This window comes from Mesitornis unicolor, unplaced genomic scaffold (assembly GCF_000695765.1).
Source record: "Mesitornis unicolor isolate BGI_N332 unplaced genomic scaffold, ASM69576v1 scaffold25199, whole genome shotgun sequence".
In the NCBI taxonomy this organism is placed as follows: domain Eukaryota; kingdom Metazoa; phylum Chordata; class Aves; order Mesitornithiformes; family Mesitornithidae; genus Mesitornis; species Mesitornis unicolor.
Window position 1 is genome coordinate 1 of NW_010206901.1, and position 23,712 is coordinate 23,712.

The following is a 23,712-nucleotide window of genomic DNA, read 5'->3' on the forward strand; positions in this document are numbered from 1 at the left end:
TGCTCTGGGCGGGCCCTGTCGGCGCCCGCGTCCATCACCTCACCCTCAAAGTAAGGTCTGCGCCGCCCCTGTCCCTGTGGGCTCGGCCTCGGGCCGCGCTGGGCTTCCCCCGCGTCGACTGAGGGGAGCAGTGAGGCGGCCTGGACCAGCCCGTTTCCTGCGGGCCGGGGCTCTTCTCTGCTCTCGGCACCTCTAGTTTCGTCTCGCTGCTTTCCCCTCGCCCCTGTCTCTTTTCGCTGCTCTCTAGGATCTCCCGCTGTTGCCTCAGCCTGCCTGGGCCCTGCTGTGTTCTGCTTTTCCCACATCCGCTTAGCCCCATCCCTGTCTTTTTGGCCGTCTGTTTCTTGGTTGTGGGGAAAACGCGTGAAGGGGCCTCAGAGTTGCAGTGGTTTGAAGGTGCAAATACTTAACGTCCTGTTAAAAGTGAGACAGAAGGTTGTGCTTGATGAGAGATAGCCGAACATGGGATGGCAGGAGGCTTCTAAAGGTGTTTTGGGATTGGTTTTGCTTTTAATCTGCACTCTGCAATACTCTTGGCTGTCCTGATTGCTGGTCACTCGAGTCTCAGAGGCTGCGTGGCTGTCTTACTGGCCTTCTGGATGTGGTTTCTTTGCACTAATCAAACGATCAGTAGAGACAGAGGAAGATACTGATGCTGACAGTTCTCTATTTTGGTTTGGTAGAGTTCTGGTCGTGCTTTGAAAGAGCATCGTGTTGTCCTGTGCTTATATGTGAGAAAAACTACTTACTCAGGAGGCTTGGTGGCAATTGGTGCAGATTGTGGCAAAGATTTGCAGCTCTGGAGTGCTGCTATTTGTTGTGCTTTAAATTAAAAGCTGTGCAGTGGCTATGTGATAGAGGAACTGTGTGTTTTTTGTGGTGATGCTTTTTAAGGGCTTCTGTATAGTTTGTGAAGCACTCTGTAAATCTTTAGGATGAGTTTGTTCATTTTGTTCTTGTTGTCAACAACATGCAGCATTTTGCCAGTAGAAATGCTGGAAGATGTTAATGAAGTGGTGTATGAGCAGGCCCAGCATTATTCTGTTTTTTGTAGCAGTTTGGGGAGAGTGCCAAAACTTTGCAAGAGTTCCCCTTCAGCCCTTGGGATACAAGGAATGACAGGGGGACATTCATTACTTATTTGTAGGGAATTTTGCAGGCTATGTAGTGCTCTAATGTGCAACCACATGAATATTGTTCTGCTTTATGAAAAGTAAACTTTTTAATGGAGCAATAAATTAGGAAGTTTGTGATGGTTACATTATTGTTTTGATGAATTTATGACCAGCAGTTGAGTGCTTGAATAATTTCTTCTGGGGTGATGCTTTTCCCTTACATGGAAAACTTTCAAACTGGCCTCAAGCAAATGTTCTCAGCCGCAAACATTATGGTTTCAGCTTCCTATTAGGGTGTCTCTTAACCATCTGGATCAATTACTAGGCTATGGTTGCTGATTTTTTACAATCAAAGTGAGGTATGTTGAGGCTTTAGTTGTGTAGGTATCTTGTGTGAGTTGCAACGCTGGCCTACGAAGCACTGTGGAAAGCAGAGGTGCATTAATGCCTTTGTTCACCTCCTGTATAAACACGGCTTTATCGTTAGAGCACAATCTCTCCCTTTCTACTTTATCCACTGGTTTATGGCATTTCTGTAAACATCAGTCTCCAACAACTGTACCCTTTCATAATGAAATCTCCCTTTCAGTTTTCTTGCCATTGGCTCCTTGCTTGTAAGTGTGCTTTGACACTGTGCCAAGCTAAAGGCCACGGCTCAGTGTGAGTGTTTCATACTGAGTTTCCTCAAACAAGCTGTTATTGCTTAAGTTAGAATAGCCACATTCTTATATCTCTGTAATTAGCATGCTAAGGTGAAGCACTTTTTTTGTTGTCAGAGAAACAAGCCATGGTCTGAATGGTTTCCTGTTCTGAAAATAACTTTTTATCTTTATAAAAACACACAAAGTTATTTATTTCTTCTGAGTTAGAAAAATTGGTCTGAACTTTGCTATTAGACTAACTTTGTCAAAGGAGACTCTCTTCATTAATAGCAGTTGTTACCAGCTTAATTAATTTAATGAGCTATGTTAAAAAATAAAAAACAACCACATAATTCGCCCTCTACCCTTCCAAATACTACAGAAATTGAAGTTACAGAAGACTAGAAACAATTTTTGGAAGTTTTCAGAAGTAGCTGATAGTTGGAATGTTTCTCTTGACCTAAAATAAGATTTCTTTTTAATTTCTTTTTTGACCTTAACCATCATAATGCTATATATGCATTAATAATGTTGAATGCTATAATATTGAAGCCCTATGTTTTGCATAATGCAATGTCAAACTCGTTCAGAGAATGAGGAAGTTAGGTTTAACACCAGTGATTAGCCAAACTTACCAGTCTCTAGTGATTTATCAAGTGGAACCACCCAGCTGACAGTGCCGTGTAGCAGCTGCGGTGTTAGTTTCCGATTGAAGTGTGTTATCTTTGCAATTAACTGGCTTTCCAAAAGGGAAACAAGACCTCTCCTATTTTATCATACTGTCAAGTTTGCAGTTTCACGTTAAATTGTTACTTGGAAGATGTTGTTTTTCAGTGGTTGGTTGTGAATACTGTGGCCTTTTAATGTTGGTAAGTCTCAAGCTTCAGTTGCTCAAGTTGAAAATACCTTTCACAATTGTTTATTTAGTTTTAAGCCAATTATAAGTCTTGCTATTAGTCTTACACAAATAATAATATTGCTTTCATGTAAGGGCAAGTACTCTCATGAATCTTTTGCTGTACTGATAGTGATTACATTTTGAATAAAATGTTGAAGAATACTTTTCTGCCCACTTTCCTGTAATCTTGTTCAAATGTTGCAGGATCAGCTTTTATCCTAAAGGAGTGGAAGAAGTGGGGAAGATTTCTGTGGAAATAAGCTAAGAACTTACTGTATTGGTTTGGCTGTAACCTGTTAGTGATGAGTCCCACATCATCCCCTCCCAAAAGAGCAGACTTACCCATTGAAATGCATCTGATGTAAATTAAAATAATGTGTATGCTGACAACTCAGGTGCTTTAAGTATTCACTTGTATGGGTTTGCACATTTGTTGTAAACTTTCAATTGAATATTTTTTCAAGTCAGCAGTTGAGTGATTATAAATAAAGGGTGGATTCTTCTTTCTTGTGAAACCTCCTGTGAGATCTGAGACAGTTATTAGTAAGCCGATATCTCTGTGCTGTCAGTACGTGGAGCAGTAGGTGCCTTGGAGAGCATGCTGTTGCTTGGTGGCAACTGGTGACTGTGTGGGATCGTGTAAAGCTGAAGGATTTGTGAACTAAATCTGTAAACTCTAAGCACTCAAAGCTGAGCTAAAACCAGGGAGGAAAAGTGTGTGTTGTATATTAATTATCTTTTGTTGCTGAGGAGCGTATTAGTAAACTGACATTGAACTGAATAGCTTTTGTAAGTACTCTGAATTTAGCAGGTGTCTTTGGTCATATTTACAAGGTGCAAAACATCTTCTGGCTGGATGACACTATGTTCCCCTCATATTCCTTTCTACCTCATCACCCAGACAAATGCTTGCTGATCCAGGCGTGGTTAAATATGTCTGATGTGCTCTGTAAAGAGCTAGTATTAACCTTCTGTTCAGACTGGGAAATTATGTTGAATGCAATGTTAAATGAACCAGATGGGCTCTGGTTTCAAGCACATTAAGTTACCTAGAACCCAAAGACAGTGCAGCTATAATACTCTGTTGAACAAAGGATCTGCTGTGAGCCATGTGTCACTAACTTTTTTTTTCCCCTTCTGAGCATTAAGGGAACCATCTGGTTATTTGCCAGGTTTACTTGATTCTATTAGGGCGATCTTATTACAGCTAGATTACAGGTTAGCTGTGTCAGGATTAGTGTCCTGCTCTTGCATTGAGTGATATTTATGCGTCAGGAATGTTTAATGCAGAGGTGTCAAAATTAATACTGGACGTAAAGGGAGAGAGAGAGCTTATTGTACTTTTGCAGTTCTTAGCTCAGTCTTCCAGGACCTTCTCCAGAACAGTTTGTTTGCCTGTCAGCAGCTGACTTCTCTGCTTATTGTTGCTCAATCTGAGTATCTTTTCCTAGAAGAAACAAGAGGAAGAAACAGTTTTCTTATTTTTAATGACAACTTGTAAAAGTGCTTTAAATCACATTTTAAACTTGCATTTTATTTTTTGTTGTTCTGCTTCTGCTTTTCTTTCAGTTGATGATCCTGTGGGATCAACTGCATACCTATTTATTGATTTTTTGAATGCCAAGTAACACGGATGTGAGCTTCCCTCATCTGATGTGGCAGCTGTGTGTAATGTTTACTGCTGACCTCCTTATTTAAAAAAAAAAGCTTACTCTACTTGAGCCTTTATCAGCTGAGCAGGGCATGGAAAGGGATCAATTTCTACAATTTCTTTGCCAGACTGAGAGAAAGTAAATTATTCTGCAACTAAGACTTGGAACAAAAGAAGGGATTGGCATTTTCCTGGTAGAGAAACTAATCTAAGTGATTCTGTTTGAACCCACGTATCCAGTTTTCAGTATTTGTCCTACTTATAAGGTGCAAGGCCTTGCTAGAAATCATTTGGAGGAATGGGGCTACATAAGAAATTTTCTCATCTACACTATACCCATGGTTTTCCACTGTGTTAGGTGTTTGGCTGTCCAAACACTGACCCTGTTTGACCCAGAAGATCTGACAGGGTGACAATTCACTGTGATAGCTGTTAAACGCTTGACCAAAACCCAACTCCCAGTTAGGTAAGATCACTAACTAGTCATCTAATTCTTCTTTAGTCTGTTGCAATCACAGTAGGTAGTGTTCAAACAATGCTTCCCTTGATTTGTCTACAGTTTCTCTTTTTTTTGTAGCAATATTTTGTTTAATCGGTGATGCCAGGTATTTAATTTCTTTCTGAGTTTTTTCTTGCATATTCCTCTGTAGTATACCCTGGTAATTAGCAGAGACATTTATTTAAGTTTCTTGCTGTTCAGATTACCGGAAGAGCTGGTTGATTTCAGTGAAATAATTGCTCTTGGTATGATCAGATTGATGTTTTGCATGAGCGCTTATGTAAGTGTCCGTCTCTGTCACCTTGCTTCTTCTTTGCCTGCTACTGCAGGTGACTGTGTATGTGATTTGTAAACTTACGTTCCTTTCTTACAGGATGATGTGAGGCAGAAAGTGCACCTGAATACGTTTGGCTTCTTCAAGGATGGTTTCATGACAGTCAGTGTCAGCAACCTTTCACTGAAGCCGCCTGTGGGCTCTGATGACAAGAGCAGCTTATCAGTAAGTTACTTTGAGTCCAGTGACTGTATTAAGTTTCCTGTGAAACTGCCCTGACACTGGTTTGAGTTGTCAGTTCCTAACTGGTAGGGCTGGTGGCTGCGCTTCCCACTGTGAGCCATTTATCGGGATATGTGTATTTTCAGAATTATCTTTGAGCATTAACCTTTCTGCTTTAAGGATAAACTTTAACTTACTGGTTCCTCTGCTGCACCCAACGCACACATTTTATAACCTGTATCGAACACAAGTTTCCTGAGCAGTCCTCTGATGTGAGATTTTTCACCTTGTTGTCCTGTTGCATTGCAATGCATCTTTTAATCTTTGTATCAGGAGTTCCAGAACAGTGACTGTCTTCTGATTTTTAGAGGACTCTAACATTGCATGTTACATTGCACATAACATTAGTGGTTTCTAATAGACTGAAATACTAGGGTAGAAAACAGACCTGTATTCTTACTCTTTTGCAAAGTTCAACCTCTTATTGAAAGTATTAAATGTTTCCCTCAAGCAAAAAGATCTGGAAAAGTACTGAAATAAGTTAAAAAGTTCAGGAACAGAAGGTACTGTAGATTAGTTTGGGTTTGAATCAGTATATATTTTATTATTGGTGGATATGGATGAAGCAGCAAGTTTATTATATTAGAATTTTTTTTTCCTGTCTAATTATGTAATGAGAAAAATACCTGGTTTCTGCCTTAAATGTAGGTTAACTTATGTAGAGCGCAGAATATTTGACTCTTTCAGTGGTGGTTTGGCTTCTGATACTAGGGGAACTTGAGCTCGTTTAATTTGACAGGTTCTTCTCAATTCTCGTAGGTGGGGTTCAGTTTGGATCGCACAAGGAATGATGGATTCTCCACTTATCTGGTAAGAGTAAAAGTTGTGAACTTATTTTTCTGAGCTGGAGGTATCTTATAGTCTACCTTACTCCAGGAAGGGTTGGAAGACATAAAAAAACCAAAACAGGGAGCGAGCTGGGTGATGGACGAGGCTTTAGACATGGGCAGGTTGTTGAGGATAAATCAGTTTTAGAACTTGCTGAACTAAGAATGGTAACTTCCACCTGGGTTTATTATAAACAGGAGGGCACTTCAAAGATGTTTTGTTTATATTACCAGGATGAAGAAGTAGATTACTGTATCTTGAAAAAGAAACCAGAGCAAGATGTCTCTGTTGTAATCTTACTTCTGGACTTCAAAACTGAAGTGTGAGTAAATAGCGTACACTACATTTTAAAGTTCTTTCTCTTGTTGAAGCTAATGTAATACTTGAGAAATTTCTTTAAGGGCTTGAAAAGCTGCTATGCATGTAGTTTATTTTTTAGTGGGTTACATCAGAGTTGATGGGAGGTGGGAGTGAAAGAAAAAAAACTGCAGTATAAAATCAAGACAAGTTGATTTTTCCTTTATTTGGTATATGTAGGCTATGACAGCCTCTCTATGAATGTTGACTGCATAAAACCTTTGTTTATTTAGTGTGAAAGTGCGATTCTCTGCAGAAGCTGCGGCTTTGTTACCTAAGATCTCATTTGTGACTGAGGAAAACGTTACTGCCTTAAGTACCAAGCCGCTAAAAACTTCCGAACAGAGCAGTGCAAATTCTGGTAAAAATGCTGCAAAGACCGACCAAAATACAGACAGCAAAGGTAAGCCTGCTAAACCTGACCTGTCTGTGCTCTCAGTGCTAGTTCTTCATTGATGAGCATCCAGCAGTGTGTTGTGATCATATTCTGGGGTCCCCCTTGGGCTAGAACTTGATGCAGTCTTGTGTAAACCTGTGCCTAGAGCTGCCTTTTGGGCTGGAGTCTTTCCTGCTCAGTGATTTGTGTTAACCAGTTCCGTTGATCCAGCAGAGACCTAGTGTGACTGTTTGACACCTACCGTACCTGTGAGGAGGGGCTGAGGTACTTGGTTGTCTTTTGTCAGCAAAAAGAAGGAATTTGGTAGCCACCAACAACTAGTTGAAGGTTGGAAGGACAATGATGCCAAGCTGGTTTTAGCAGTGCACACAATGCAGCCCATGTCTGTCCCCCCATATTAAGTCTTGGCTATCTCAGATTGAATGCTAGGAGGGAAAATAAGACTCTGTCAGATGGGTGTTGCAGCACTGTAGCAGATCACGTGACAGTTGTAGAACCTCCATCCTTTGAGGCTTTAAACATTTGACTAAACAAAGTCAGGATGAGTGTGATATAATATTGACACTAGGTGTGCTTTGGGCCAGAAGTTGGATTAAATAACTCCACAGATCCTTTCCAGCCAATGTTTCTATTAGTCTATGATCTTTTTTATCCAAAAAGTTGAAATGTAGTCTGTCACTTAGCTGTGGGGATGGAGAAGTAGCTATACCAGTAACCATCCTTGGAGACATGAGTCTTTGTCGGACTTCCAGACCAGCAGACAAAACAATTTATAATCCCATCAGAGCTGAGATTAGCTCTAAACAGTTCATGTTATCCCTTCCTGGAAGAGTTTAGAAGTGTAGCAGTCTGATCTAAAGTCGTCTGAGTCTGTCTTGTCATGTCATATTCATAACCTTTGATATAGGTGAAAATTTTGCACAGCTATTCTAACAAGTCAAGAACTAAAGCTGGATGGCACTGCAGATAATTGATCTGACAGCTCTTCTTGCATGAAAAAGTGTAGCACGTGTGCTGACAGTGCACTGAGGTGTGGGAGCCAAAAGCAAAGCTTAAGTCTTGAACTTTTGCTTCCTGGTAGGATGGGATGACCTTATGTTTGTAAAGCTTCTTATAGGAGTGGGGTGAAACTGAACTTGACATGCTGCTCTGTTGAAGTCTCCTGTCAATTTAAGTTTCTCAAGTTCAGAACAGAAACTGACTTGGCCTAAGCTTTTGTTTTTGTCTAAGTATTTTGTTTGGGTTTTTCTGAGGCTTTGCTTAGTAAATAGCTGAGAACCTTTTCCTTTCCCAGGCTAATTAGGACTTCTACATGTTTTTCAGGCAATGTATTAATGTCCAGATTATGATCAGTCAGTGAGATTAATGTCAGTGATAGCATTAAAAGTCATAGCTATAGATTGTATGAAACAAAGCTGTAGGCTGCATGTGGTATTGGTCATCTGCCTCCTGCATCACTGTGATTGGAAGGATTGGAAAGATTTCTTGGGTAGGCTTTTGTAGGAGGTGTAACAGTAGAGAAGCCTATCCTAGCAGTTGAGGATGCATTTGGAATGAATACTAGTTGTGGGAAGAGTCCTGGCAGAGTAAGGAGGGACTGGGAAAGAATCGCTGTTAATGATTATCTGGGAAACTGCCACACAGACAAGTATAGGAAGATTTGAGTAAGGTATTGGCTGTGTGTAAAAGGTGGTAGTCTATCAGGATACTTAAATGAAAACACTCTGAATGTACCATTAATACTTTTCTCTCTAGGTGAGGTGTCCAAACGAAGTACAACATCGTCCCAGGTAAGAAAATATCTACTGTTCTCTTTCAGAAAAAACCTGAGGGAATATTCTAGTATAAGCACAGCCAGAAAGTGGAGAGCATCATTTTCTGTTGCTCTCAGCCTCCATTGTAAATATATAGAATGCAGTTTCAGTTATCTGGATGATGTAGCCAAATGTGGAAGTTACCTGTTTAAAGAAATCTAAAAGTCTCTTTTCCTTTTCTTAGAGCATAGTAGAACAAGAACATCCTGTTCACAATGACAGAGGAACTTTCTCATTTCAGGTAGGATGCCTGTCAGTATCCAGTCTTAATGTGTGCAGACAGTTCCTTCACTGTACTACTTTGTGGAAAGTAACTGTCTGGTATCGATGCCTCTCTGATAGCTCAGTAAGTGGGCCCATGTTTTTGAGTGGGCTCTTGTTAAGACTAAGTGCTGGAAATCTTTCTTCATAAGATGTGGGAGCTGTCTTAAGCTGTCTTTGGTACGATGCAGCTCTTCTAAATATCTTAGTCTGTGAGTGTCAGCATATTAAAGTTTACTGTGGTGCAACTAGTCCATGCAGTTTTGTAACAACAAATAGCTGTGACATGACTGATGACTCACTTAAAAGGAAGATATTCTGTATGAAACCAGATTAACGCTTTGTTTCAGCACCCTGGTTCACTTGTGATACCTGGTTACCATAAACACATTTTAAATACTCGTATGTGAGACGCATCTCATTTCCATAGCTATCACAATTTGTATAATTGAGGGAGAAACAGAATAGCTGCTTACGCTTCAGAGCAAATATGATCAAAATTTTATGCTTCACCATGTTAAATATGCAACATTTCTTGTTATCTTGTCTCTGTTGTGAAGTAAGTTAGACACTGATACCCAAAGGTCTTTGTTAAAGTTCTTGGATTACCAGAGTGCACAATCATAGGTAAGTGCAATGATTTTGCATCTGAAATTCTGTTGAAACTTGCAGATGTACTGGTACCCTCAGAACAGTATGCTCACTGAAAGCAACCAGCTGACCCTAGATGACTGACTTTTTCCATGCTTCAGTAGAAATGACTTCATATCAGGACAACCCTGTTGTGAATGAGGAGAATGCTGACTTTCCTTATTTAATTCCTTATTTTTCCTTATTTCCTTATTTTCAGTTTTTCTTTAACATCACCTCTGATAACCAAGAAGGTCTCTACAGCCTGTATTTCCATAAATGTGTTGGCAATGATGGGCCAGCTAATGATCAGCAGCTATTTAGTCTTGATGTGAGTATAGCTTCTGAAGTATAATTAACCCATTCATTTAGACTGAAATACACAGCTTTCAATTCTAGCTTGTATACTGAGCACACACTGTGCATGAGTGTATGTATGGGGTGGGAAGTGATTCAGAGTTGTACATTTAATGTCTGTTGTGGCATTTCTGAAGGAAGCAACTATAGTAAGGAGAACTAAAATACTAGTTTTGGAGAAACGTGTGGAAATCTGAAGACTGCGTGTGGGCTGGGTTCAGTCTACACAGTTGTGACTAGATACTGTGATGAGATGGGAGCTAAAACAGCTGTTCGTGTTTTGCTGTGCTCAAAAGTCACTTTCTTTACACAATTGCAGATGTTAAGGCTGTTGCTGCAATCTAAATTGTTGGTATTTGTGAATTCAGTGGTTTAGCTTTTTGTGTCCTAATTAAAGATGTGCATCTAACACTGTAAAAAATGCATCTTAAAGGCAATATATTATAGCAAATGTCTTCTCTCTTAACATCCAAGGGTTTGGTACTATGCTTTTTTGAGCCAGAGTGCATTATCACAGCTCAGGCTTTCTGCTTTTTTTATGCAAGGTTGTAGGTACTGTTTCTGAATCAAAGGTAGGCAAACTCTGTTAAGTTTGATATAGAGAACAACTTTTCTCTGGGAAAATTACTTTGCCTTTCTGAATTATGTTGCATAACTGAAGCACTGGTAGGAACCTCTGTCCTTTTCTGCTTTTCAAGGTAATTATTGTTGTGGGTATAATTTTGAAAAATGGTTTGAGACTGAGGGTGAAGAGCTGCTTTTATTTTTTTTCTGAGAGTCTTGTAGCAGTCACTGCTTCAGAAAAGCTAATGTTAAATGAGCAAAATTGATCATGATCTGTCTTTGTTAACTGAATGTTTTAACAAAACATATTTTCAACTGTACACATAACACACCTTTAATATTCAGATAGAAATTACGGAAAAGAATCCTGAAAGCTTCCTCTCAGCTGGTGAGATTCCTCTGCCAAAACTTTACATTTCCATGGCTCTCTTCTTCTTCCTGTCTGGGACTGTATGGATCCACATACTTCGTAAGCGCAGGTAAGCAGACAAGTTCAGTGTCAGTGACAAGTATGGGCCTGCTTTGTTTGGTGTTTGTTTATTGAGTACCTGTGATTCCATTTTGGCTTTACCTCTGACTTAGTCTGCAGCTCACTTGGTGATGAGACTGGTAGTCTGGAGTTCACTTGGTAGTGTGGTATGGTGAATTGCGGGTAGAGGGTGCAGTAATATGTGTTTGAATTATGTTTAGCAAATTTTCTGACAGTTAAAATTATATATGTGAGGTGTTATTATAAAATGCTGGTTTTAACTAACCCAAGAATTAAAAATCAGAGTTGTAGAACATGTAATTGAAATGTTGTTCAGGAAGTTGCAAAAGCTTGAACTGCAGCATTAAAGGGAATCTTTTTATACTAATAGCTCAGCCTGGGAGTTACTGTTTGACATTTATAGCTTTAAAAAAAGTACCCTTGGGAACTGAAATCTTTACTTCTGGCTTTTAATTGATTCTCTATCTTTTTTTTTTTCTTCCCAGAAATGATGTCTTTAAGATTCACTGGCTAATGGCAGCACTCCCTTTCACAAAATCTTTGTCCTTAGTCTTCCATGCAGTACGTATGAAGTCTCTGCCTTAAGTTCTTCAGCTGGCAAGTAGAAACATGGAATCCAGGGCATGATGTTACTGAAATCTGCTTTGAGGGAGAGAGAAGTGTCTTTCATACAGAAGCATTGGAACTGAACTGCAGCTGTTTGGTGGCAGTGATTCAGTTTTCATCAGCAAATTCTGACCTTAAATACAATTGAGATTGTGGCCTGAAGTGGTGAAGCAGCAAGCGTATGTGAGGGCTGAATGAGTTCCATGAATTCAATGTTTTGGCCATCTGAAGCTGGTCTGAAAGCTTAGGCTATGGTGCTGCTTTAGTTGCATGGCTTGCAATGAATGTTAATAAATAGAAACCTTGATGAATGTAAAGTTCAAGGGCACTAGTTCAGATGAAGTGTTAAGGTTTACTGTAAGAGACTTAACATTATAATCTTTGACACTTTCAGTGCATAGTCTCTGAATTGTATTGACTTTCCCTTCCCACTGGAAAGATCTCATAAGCAAAGGTCATGGCAAGTCTTTAATCCTTCAATGCTTGTGCCAGCCATGATCTTCACCTTCATGTTCATGATAGGATAACTGCTATGAAAATTTTTAGAGTCTAATGAATTGCATTTGGTTTCCAGTGAGAGTGAAACTAGAAAGCCTCTAGTCACGTAATGCAACTGAACCTGAACAATGAATGAATATGTAGGTTAGAAATTCAGCTGTTTAACAACAGTTAAGTGCAGGAGCTGTGTGGGAAGGGTGTAGATTTTGAGAGAAAAATCTCATATGAGATCCACTAACACTTACAAATACAGCAAATGGAAATGAAAATGGGTGCTCTCTCCGTGGAACTGTTCAAGGACAGGTTGGATGGGGCTTTGGGCAGCCTGGTGTAGTGGGAGGTGTCCCTGCCCATGGCAAGGAAGGGTGGAATTAGATGATATTTAAGGTCCATTTCAACCCAAACCATTCTATGATTCTATGAAATGACCTCATTGCTGCTAAACAAAACTAAACATGTTGGGAGGAAGTGTTCTTTAAGATGTAACAGAGCTGAGTTTGCACCCATTGATTGGAAAATGAAACTTGAAGTGGCTGTCGAGCAGACCTATTTTGTGGACACGGGTGGAGTGCTGATGAGCAGCCTGTAGTAATGTACTCTATTTTCTGCTTCCAGATCGACTATCATTACATTTCTTCTCAGGGATTTCCTATTGAAGGCTGGGCTGTTGTTTATTACATCACTCACCTGTAAGTACGTCAGAAGATTGAGGTAAATTCAAACAATGAAACTGAATTCCATATGGAGCTGCCTCCCTTCCTCCCTCCTGAGCAAACTGGAGCTGATTTTTGAATCGGCAAAATTGCTGATTCTGTGGTACTGCAGTCTGAATGACAAGACAACAATCAGCCCTGTGTGAAGGGGAAGGCTCTACTTAGAGAGCAGCTGCAGAGAATTGGTACTTATCTGGGTGGAGGAGTAATAGGAGAAGAAATGCCTTGCTTTTCTTTGTTCATACTAATATTCAAGTATCTAATTTGCTCTTGGTGTGAATGGTAAGAGGGTACAGCTGCCAGTGTTTTCTCCTGTTCGTGGTGGTGAATGGATGACTCCCCCAGGAAAACATTGCATATATTGACAGTTGTGAATAAAGTGTAATATTGCTATGTGTTACACAGTTGTAAGCAAGTACATCTGCTTCACTGTTGTAGGATAAGCACTTGCCAAAATTATGATAGCAAGGCATTTGTTTGGGTTTGTGGCTTTACTGCTACTGTAGGAGAGAACCTGGGCAGAAGAGGAAGTGTGATAAAATAGTCTCTCACTGTGGTAACTGTTTCTCTTTCAGACTGAAGGGTGCTCTTCTGTTCATCACTATCGCCCTTATTGGCACAGGCTGGGCTTTCATTAAACACATCCTGTCAGATAAAGACAAAAAGATTTTCATGATTGTCATCCCACTTCAGGTGAGGACTGAGTTGCATTAATACTTACTATACTGTGGGGGAGCTCCTTGGGGAAGTTGTAAGAGGTTTATGAATCATTCACAAAATACCACATAGTTACTACTTGTTTAAACCTATTGGTTACAATATAATTTGAGCTGGAATTTCCTGGGCCAGAAGCTACTTCTGTAATTCTCCCCACTTTTCTCCCTATATTGAGTATGAGATAATGGTCATCAAATAGTGTCAGCAATGAACAACTAGCTATAAGATAGGTATACTCCAAAACTTGGGCTGCAAAACAGTATTAGACTACTAAGCAGAGGAATTAAATGAAAGTTGTCACTTCTGAAATGATTCCTGAATGGGCTTAAGCAAAAAAAAGAGAAAACCAAGACTTGTAGGTCCATTGAGTCTGAGAGGAACTTCCTCAGTGTGTTCAAAGTGATCAGTGCTTGTCTCCTACTCCAGGAGCTGAAGCAAATAGGAGGGCAGCACTTCTGTTTGCTGTAGATAGGACTACTTTTTTGCCATTCCAGATGGAATCCCTTACCCAGCTGCAAAACCAGAGGTATATAGTTAGTGCTTGAGGCTCTTATAGAGCTCAGGTATGGAGTACAGAACACTGTCAAGGACCGCTTTGAATTCTTGGCTTAATTTGGAACAAGGTGAAAAATTACTGCTATTACTGAATTACTGCTCTTTCTGCATCTGTGGGACAGCTTTTGCCAAATTGGCAGCCCACATCTAGTATCTCCTTGAAATGCTGCTGAAACCATGAAGCATGTTTTGTCCTGTAGGTACTGGCAAACGTGGCATACATTATCATAGAATCGACAGAAGAGGGAACAACTGAATATGGGCTGTGGAAAGAAATCCTCTTCCTGGTAGACTTGCTATGCTGTGGAGCCATCTTATTTCCAGTGGTATGGTGAGTCACTGTGTTGTGTGGTTTCAGAGCCCTGATGGCTTGAGCTGTTTCTGAACTAATCGGGGTTGACTGCTAGTTAGAGCTTAAGATACTGCCAAAGCAAATAGCTGTCGGTCCTTTGGAGTCAAGCATTCTGTTAACTATTTTTTTTTAAACTATCATTCGTACACTTCGGTCTTGTGTTGTGGAAGATACTTGCTTTGGAGGTATTAAGGTGATGATAATGCAAAGTGGATGGTGCTTTAAGTGTGGCCACCACAGCTTTTGACACCTGGAATTTTACAGAAATGCTGACTCTCTTTGAGAATGGGGTTTTACTTTACTGACTGAGGCTGGAAACTAGGCTGCTAAATTCTAAAACAACAGTGCTGTCTAAGATCAGTGCTGCCTTCAAGCAGAGTAGCTGCATTTTTACTTGTCTGTTCAGAAGAAATAATCCCACAGGGAGCATTTCCCTGCCCTTCCTTCCACTCTACTTGGCAAGGAGTAATGTTGGTTATATAAAACTCAACCAAAACACAGATAATTCAGATAAACACTATTGTTGCTTCTTGCCAGTTAGGCAGAACATTTATCTTCTAAATTCATTTTAGTCTTAATAAGATAAACAGCTGGATTCAAAGGAGGATATGAAGGAGCTTCTTGCTCCTTGGTTAGTAAACACAGACTATTCTTATTTTTCTCCAGTATTTTTTTTCTGAAATGCAGAGTGAATGTAAATGTCTTTCTAGTGAACACGTCCTCACTCTCGAGTGTGTAACTCTTTGAGTTTCGGATAACTGTTTCATAATGCACATATATATGTGTGTGTGTAGAGAGACATGTTGCTCAGTAGGTGGGAGTAAGCCTCAGCTTGGCTTGTGAGAGTGTGTTTCAGCCATCCTTAACTTCCCGATTGCCCCTGTGTAAAGGCAAAACCCTACAGTCTTGGTGGCCTTCTGCCAAGGCTGGGAAACGTCTTCCAAGAAATTTGCACTACCCACATGTCCCTTCCCCTACTCCTGTCAAAACGCTGCATCTCCTCTGAAGTTGAGAGCATTTGGGTATGGCAAATAAAGCTGCAGGAATATTAACTTTAATTTGAGAGAGACATTGATTTCTTGTGATAAAGGTGACTTTTAAAGGCACAGCTCTTACTACCTAGTGCTAGAATCCATACGTCCTACCTAGTGACATGCTGGTACAAAACTTGCTCTTCATAAAGCAGCTGTGCCTGAAGAACAAATGCATTTGGGTGAGCTGTCCTGGAACTGTTTATGGTGTGCAAGCAGTGTTCCTGCATTGTCATGGTAGCAACATAAACCGGCAGTGAAGCTCAGGGCATAAAATCCTGCCCCATTTTCATCTGGATAGTGTCACTGCAGCTGGTGGGATGACTCATGTGAGCAAGGTGACTAAGACTTGGCCCTTGAATTTACATTCCTGCAGGGTAGCTTCTGTTACATAAGTTGCCTATGTAGACATGTAAGCTGTAATCAACTATTTAAATGAAAAGAGCTTAAAAGAGCAGTAAGATGCCAAATGCTTGGCAGTACTCTGAATAGTAGCTCAGCTTAATTGTACAAGTGAAAAGCATTATGCTGGAAAATGCCCCAGTTTCACTCTGCTCCCTGCCTCCCACAAAGCTTTCTGTAGGCTGAAGTAGGCTTTAGCAATTGGCTTTCTTAATCACAAGGAGATACAGATACTTGAACGAACTGCCTGAGCCAGGGAGATGGGGGTGAAATATATGCAGTGCCAAGCATACTAAACAAAGTTAATTATGAGCATGGCCCAGCCATAAAGAGCTGACAAAACTTGTAAGAGTTCTAGGGGGCTGCAGTGAAAAAGAGGTGCAAAAATTGTAGCTAATCTGCTCTTTTTAATTTTTTTTCCCAATTTTTATTTTTCAGGTCAATAAGACATTTACAGGAGGCTTCAGCAACAGATGGCAAAGGCAAGTAACCATATTTTTTCTGTTTTATGCTGCATGCCAGAAGATAATACCAGAATTTCACACACATGATGCTGATTTAAAATATATAAACTAAAACGATAAATCTACACTATGTTATTGTCACACTGCTGCTTTTCTCCAGTGGGTTTGTGGGAATAACTTCTGGAACATTACATTTTTCATGTACTGCTTTGACTGTCAGAACTCATGTGGGACTCATTCTTTGGTACTTGCACAGCTCTGTGTTCGAGCTAGACGTGACATCTAGAGCAAATAATCTTTTTCTCAGACTTGAGTGTTCAGAAGCCAAACTAGAAACGAATTCCAGAGTTGCTGACTGTTCATCAAAATGGACCCCTTTGTTTCACTTTCTGTAGAAATCTGTTTCTGCCAGAACAGAGAGGAACAAACCTCATTATGAAACAAAACATACATTGGCGTTCAATGTAACACAGGTCTTAACTTGCCCAGGTTTGTACAGCAGCCTAAAGGACTGCTTGTGTAAAGTTGGGGTATGTTTATTGCAGCAGTGAAAAATGACATGATGGATGGAAATCCAATTCAAATATGGCTTCTGTCATATGCTTTTCCTGCCTTATCCCTTCAACTCTTCTGAATTAGTTCCTCAGTTGGCTGTAGATGCAAACCATGCATACCACTGGCTTCCTTGGAAGTAGGAAGCCATTTCAATATTCTGTCATTTGATGGCTTTACTCTTCTTGAAAGCTTTATTTGTAGAAGGTCCTTTTTAGCAACATCATTTCAACCCAGGCTTATTCCTTAACTTTTGTGTCTGCTTTCTGGAGATAACCTCCTAGGTCTGGATACTTCTTCCAGCCATTTCCTTAGCTTCTGCTGAGACACCTGCATTTCAGTGCAGTTTGCCTCTGTAGTCTAGTAGGTGAAGTATAAGGCTGGGTACTGAACTCAGCTCTGTGCAGACCACAGATTAGCTCTTTTCTTGCTCATCTACCTGATGCTGAGCACTCACTGAGCTGGTGCACATAACTGAGAGACATCTTCCACATCTGTGTGGCCTCAGGTGATCGCCCTGTGCCTGCCTTGCACTCGATGGCTCTTATCACAAGATGGTGCTGTGGAGTTTGCTGAACTTCAAAACAGACTCAAGGATGGTGAAAAGTAAAGAGGACAACATCAAGGGTATTCAGTGTAGACTCTGGACCTGTTCACTCTTCATCATAATGGCTGAAATCCAGATCTAAGTAAAACCAAGCAGTTCTGAAGGATGTGTTGTAGCATATGGTGGAGGTAAAAGGACATAGTGATCTGAGAAGAACTGGTTGTGTGTTTATAGCCCAGTAGGACTGTTCTTAGTCCCCTGTTTTCTGGTGTTCTCCAAAGGTAATGGTGCTTTTTATCATGAATGTTACTTGTGGATCACCTGCTGCTGTTACTATGCTTTGCCTACTTTTGTTACCATCTGGTTGTGCAGATTCTGCAAGTTCAATAATTTTGTGTTGAGGGGGACTTAGCAGCTGTGTTATGCTACACTAATAATAAAAGAAGCTAAGGAAAAACATTTTCAGGGAAAACACAGGCACCAGATTGTGGCCAGGACAGCCACAGTGCTGAGACTCACTTGTGAATCGCAATGCGGTTTGAGTATTTAGAGGCTGTCACCAGCAGCCCATGTGGAGAAAGTGAATGGCAATGTGATGCAAGAAGCAGAATGTTACCTAATGATGTCATGCTGCTAGTGTGCCTTGGTGAGAAAACCAAAACTGGCTTGGTTGCATTGTAGTAAGGTAAAATCATTCATGTCAGCCTTATCAGTGAATAGTCTTCACTAGAACCATGTACTGTTACCTTCATAGGTTTCCTTTGGATGCTCTGTTCTGCAGGGGTGCTGCACAGTGTCTTAGCATCTCATGAGAAAAACAGGACCAGTGCTAACTCTGAAATCACCAGCATTTTTTATTTTCCAGACATTAAGATAGATTTATCCTGAAGTGGTGAAAACTACCGGATCCTTTATACTTTTAATTTTATAGCAGTTTAACTGCTCCACTGCCTGTCCTGTGGTTAGAGGTGACTGAATCTTGTGCAGACTCTTGTGGCTGGACTTGCCTATTGCTTGCTAGAATTTATTTATTAATTACCTCAAAGCCTGCTTTCCCTGTTCTCTGTCACAGACTTCATTAACTTATAGGGTGTCTTGGGGATTTGTATACTATAAATTCAGTAGCTGTTTTTCCTGGTGTTGAGTTTTCTGGTGACTCTCTTGCCAGTGAGAAAGACCTAAGGTAAATTATTTTTGCTTCCTTGCGTCTACTAGAACAAAAAACTGTGGGACTTCACAGTTCAGTATCCTGGTGGTGTTTTCTGTCTGTCTTGTCCTCTTCCAGCAACTTCCCAACCCATTTATTAGATAGCATTCCCATGGGTCAAATGCAGCCATGACTGCAGCGTGACTAGACTAGAAATGAAGCAGAAGGCTAAGTCTAGTTACAGCTGTGCTTCCTGTAGGCCTTTGTAGCAGCAATGCATTAAAAAGGCTTGTTATAAATAGCAGTGATTTGGACTAGCTAATGGTAATTTAAACTTGATTTTAAAAGAAATAGATTTCTAAAGTGGGAAAGCTGGAGGAATGGGTCTAAAGCCGTAATTATCCAGGGAGACCTTACGTGCACAGATGCTGTGGATGGTTAGTGAGGAGCAGGCATGGCACAGCGATACAGCTGAGTGTGAACTGCCTGGTTGTTTGCTTTATTTACCTTGAAGGTGATCTTTAACTCTAAAGCAAAATATCTGACCTACACAGGGTTCTTCTGGTACAGCAGTGTGTGTAAACATCCCATTTTTAGAAGCTTTTTTTTCTTCCCCTTTTAACATTGCCACCTTTGGACTTAAGCAAGTGCCTAGCTGCAGCTCTTTGGTCTGTCACTGTGTCTTCTTTCAGATGGGAGCATGCTCTCTGTTCATTTCTAGGTCTGCATTACAAATGTCTTGCAGATTTAAGGAAATCAGCCTTGCAAACTGAACTAGAATTGTTTGGGCTGGAAAGCTGCTCAACTGCCACTGCCTTGTTTACAGGCAAGAAAAGGGAGAGAGAGAGCAAGTTTTAGTGAACTTGCTTATTTTTGTTTGAAACTCCAAGTTCTTGGTCACTGGACCTCTCGAGTCTCATAACCTCCTCTTGTGTTACTGTCTGTTATTTGAGGGAAGAATGGAGGGCTGGAAGCACCACTGCCGTTTTTGTTCTGCTTGTGCCTCTGTGTGTGTGATGAGAGACACGAAACGGTGCAGTCTGATCACGAACGGGTAGCTGTTTTCCTGAAGCACTGCAGCATGTCATAGGTGGCAGCAGAATTGGGGGAAATGCATTACAGTGTGTAGCTCCCAGGCAACATTCCCTGTGTGCTGTGCAGTGGGCAAATGATGATTAATGCTTTTATGCTTGCCCCCATGTCAGGAAAAGCTGTTTGCTGTATTCGGTGTCTTCCTGCTTCTGTACCATGAAAATGCTGCGAACAAAGAGGCTGGTCCTGCGTGGTGCAGAACACCCTCTGCTTAGCTGAGCTCAGCAGATGCTGGAGGCAACAGCTCCGTCGAGACCCATGCTAAAACACCTCTGCAGCTCTCCAGAGAGGAGAGGGTAGCGCAGGGGTAACATGCTCCAGGCAGTACATGGGCATTTCAAACCTTGAGATAAAGCTTAGTGATTTAAGTGTTGAGACCTTGATGAATAGCATTGGAGAGCTGGGAAATGTTGAGAAATAGCTATCCAGGGCTGAAATAGCAATTGTGTCTTGGAGATACATTGGTTATCCTGTACTTTGGACATTCTTCTGACCCGGTAGGAAACTTCTGTGCCCTGTGGCTAATGTGTTTGAGAATATTCAAGATTAACTGGTCTGTGCCACCTTCTCATGCATGACACTGAGTTGCTGTATCTGTTTGCTTGACCTCTTCTTTCTGGTACAGGAATGCTTTTCATCAGAGTGCTGCTGCTGTAGAGATTATAGGGCTGCACTTCTCGGTTACTCCTGGAGTTGCTTTTTGAGATCTGGAGCTACGTGTGTGCCTTCATCTCTGGGGGATGGGGGGGTGGAACAGAAGACTTCCATTTACTATTTGGCAATGGCACAGATCACATCTCAGATGCCCCAGAGTTAGTACAGCACACAAAACATTGCAGAAATATCCTTAGCTGTACTTTAGCACATTCACTCAAAATGCATTATGGTTTGCCCTTGCATACTGTGCTGTCTGGACTTGAGCTCCTTGTGCCCTCAGCTGCAGTTCTCTTACTGTTGTTATATACGTATTCTAACAAGGTAGGATTTATTCAGTAGAAAGCTATTGTCTGATGGTGTGCAAGGCTGTAGTGGATGGTCTGATTTTTTTAATTTTTTCTCCCCAAGGCTGTCTCAGCATTTGAAACTAGCATGGGGGCAATCTGAAAAATAGACTGATTATCAAAATTCTATGGTATGCTATATTTTAATTGATGCAGATCAGGCTACTGCAGGTACAACCTGCACATAGTTGATAGAGAGGGGAAACTGAGGGAAGCAAGGTATAGATGTTAAGCATTTCTAGGAGGATGGCTTTTATTCTTTTCATTACTCTATGAAAGAGGTAGAACACAAGTATGAATTCATTTGTAAAACCTTTGGTAGAAAGTCTCTATTTTTTTTCTTTCCTACTCTGCAGTTAAGTACCATTCCTTGAAGAGTGGTTGTCATACTCGAAACATAAATTTACCCAGCCTTTACTGCATGCTGTGATTGCTGCTGTGTTATCACAGCTTTCCAGGTTGGGGCTGCAAGTTATTCAAGTTGTAAGCGACAGCTGCTGGCCAAAGCCTCTCTGCTAGCAAGTGTTGCTGTCAGTGTCTGGACTGCCAGGGTAAGGTGAATCAAAGTATTGAAGTGTCCAGCATAGCGAGGCTCAAGTGTTGTTGCTTGGAGCACATTCAACCTGTGAAAAAGCAATTCACAGACTGCTGATGCCAAGCAATGATGATTTTAGATGTTCTCCAGAACAGTGCGTGCTGTAACTTTGAGCTGTTTAAAAAAACTGACACAATTTTGTAGACATGCCTTACTTTAGTATCTGATAGTAGAGAGAAGTATTCCTGAAGTTGAGGCTAGAGGAGAGCACCTAGTTGTGATAAATAAGCAAACCAGCTTCCAGAGGTGGCTCTTCAATCCTTTTACTTGGTGCTGGTTGCCTTTTTTCCTCCATGCTCAGCCACTCTAGATATCTGGATGTACCAACCTATGGCTCTTTGGTATCGATTACCATGATGAGTAGGTGAGATCTCGAGCTGTGCTTTGTCAGCTGGAAGAGGTGGCTTTGTGACACTTAAGTTGGCAGCCAGATCTTTGACTTTGTTATCCTTTCCTCCTGTGCACTGCCTGAATCCCACAGCAATGACTCCCCAGCTCGCTCGGTTGTTGATTGTGAAGCACTGATGGACTGGCAGTTTGAATCACAGCTGTTGAGTTGGTGTTCCTTCAACTACAAAGCCTGATACTTCTCATGGCCTGTCATAGCGCCAGTTGGTGGCAGTTCTTGAAGATGAATGCATTGAGTTCAAAATAGATCCTTCTGTGTACAAACCAGTATGTGGCAAATCACAAGATCTTCATGGTCATGCTTAATGTAGCTCTCATTTAAATAGGACAATATCCCTTCCTTGCTTCATGATTTAATGAGCTTGTCCTGCATATTTGCATACTTTAATCTTTCTCCAACTGTATTATGAAAAGCTTTAAACATTAGGTTATCTGGTAGAGCACTAGACCCATGCAAATCCTTAAATTTTTGCTGTTTCAATGTGGGGAAAGTAGCTTTTGTGAGGGATGGAAATGAGGGAGAAGTGGCTAAACTGATTTCTTGGGGCTGATTTAGCTACCAAGGATTTAGTCTTGTTCTAGCAGCTCTGAGGCTTCCATCTGCTGCCTAGTGAAGTGCTGCGTGGTTCGTTGCTTGTTCTCTACAGATGCAAGTCTAGAGCTTGGACATTGCTTTCTGGAGTCCAGAACTGAATATTGCACAGTAGATGCTGTTCTATGTTCAGTGTTTCATGTTGCAGTCCAGAAGGGAGCATCCTCCCAAAGCTGAGAGCTAGTGTTCCTCTGACATACTGTGCTGTAAGACTGCCCTCACAAGCACAGTCTTGCCCAAAGCTCACCCAGTGTTCAGATGTGTTGCACAGTACAAGATTCAGCTGCATGGAAACAAACTTGTCCCTTCACAAATAAGGTTTGCTTTTCCCCTCTTGACCTCTGGCTCTGCTTTCTCTTACTGACATGCCCTGTGCTCTATCAGAACTTAAACATACTATTTGGAAATGTATAGAGGCCACTAGCCAGCACTAAACCCAAAACTACTGTCAGCTTACTTTTATCTACCTATCAGCCTTGGCTAAGTCAGGTGCTGTTGTAGTTTGTCTGCTGGAGGAGGATTTGTATCTATCTCAAGGTGTCCATAGCTTTCAGTGGTTTTCCTGGTACTCTAAAGGTAAGTTTTGGAAAGCGACTCTTGATCTCTACATTATACAAAGTTGGCTTATAACAGAATGTTTTCTGTCTTCACTGTAGCTTATGTAGTGAGAACCCAGAACAGTTTGAGAGGTGTGTTTGACATAACCTTTCCATAAGAAAAATTTTGTTGTTTTTGTCACAGGAAGTAGAACATTTTTGGTAGCTATTAGCCCTGATGTGTAATACTGTATTTTGCACTGCGAATAGATACAGTGGATGATTTCTGTGAGGGCGTGCAGTTGAACTTAAGCACAATGTATTGCATTTGTACATCTCAAGAAAAAAAGTGTTTTGGAAGGAATACCAAATATTCCAAATAGTGAAGAATCAGTACTTTTCTAACTGACAACTTGTGTTCATTGACTCTAAATTGCATCTCTGTATGCTGTCAACATATCTTGGACTCTCTGCCTCTCCTGTTGTCAGAAAAGCACCAGGAGTCTGTATTCGTAATCCTGCTGCTCCTCTACAACCTGACTCTCAAACCAGAGTTGACAGCCATTGCATCTGTTGTTGACCTCTGCTCGTTCACATGAATATCTGCTGGGTTCTTCAAGAGCTGATGTAGTCTGTCCAATAAACGCAGGTTAGCCCGAGGCCTCAGCTTACACAGTTTGTGACTGAAACACATGCATTTGCTATGAGAACTATTTAGTATGACTTCCCATTTCACTTGTAAGTTATGACTGAGCCACAAATGACAGAGGATGCTGCGTAGATATTAAAATACTCCTGCTGCAGTTTAACAAGATGCATTGGTTCCTGAAGTAGCTCAGGTCAGCT

At 40.9% G+C, this 23,712-nt stretch overlaps 1 protein-coding gene across 1 annotated transcript in view; it reads left to right on the plus strand.

Moving 5' to 3' along the window:
• Positions 1-5: 5 nt before the first annotated feature.
• GPR107 (G protein-coupled receptor 107) overlaps positions 6-23,712 on the plus strand; it is a gene marked incomplete at both ends in the record, with an annotated part of 32,105 nt that continues 8,398 nt past the window's right edge. Inside the window, 14 exons of the mRNA XM_010191955.1 lie at positions 6-50; positions 5,178-5,303; positions 6,120-6,170; positions 6,422-6,510; positions 6,779-6,948; positions 8,698-8,732; positions 8,941-8,997; positions 9,868-9,978; positions 10,914-11,047; positions 11,544-11,619; positions 12,778-12,851; positions 13,451-13,568; positions 14,348-14,478; positions 16,371-16,414. Coding sequence (XP_010190257.1) covers positions 6-50; positions 5,178-5,303; positions 6,120-6,170; positions 6,422-6,510; positions 6,779-6,948; positions 8,698-8,732; positions 8,941-8,997; positions 9,868-9,978; positions 10,914-11,047; positions 11,544-11,619; positions 12,778-12,851; positions 13,451-13,568; positions 14,348-14,478; positions 16,371-16,414 — 1,261 coding nt within the window. The remainder of the gene's footprint in view (positions 51-5,177; positions 5,304-6,119; positions 6,171-6,421; positions 6,511-6,778; positions 6,949-8,697; positions 8,733-8,940; positions 8,998-9,867; positions 9,979-10,913; positions 11,048-11,543; positions 11,620-12,777; positions 12,852-13,450; positions 13,569-14,347; positions 14,479-16,370; positions 16,415-23,712) is intronic.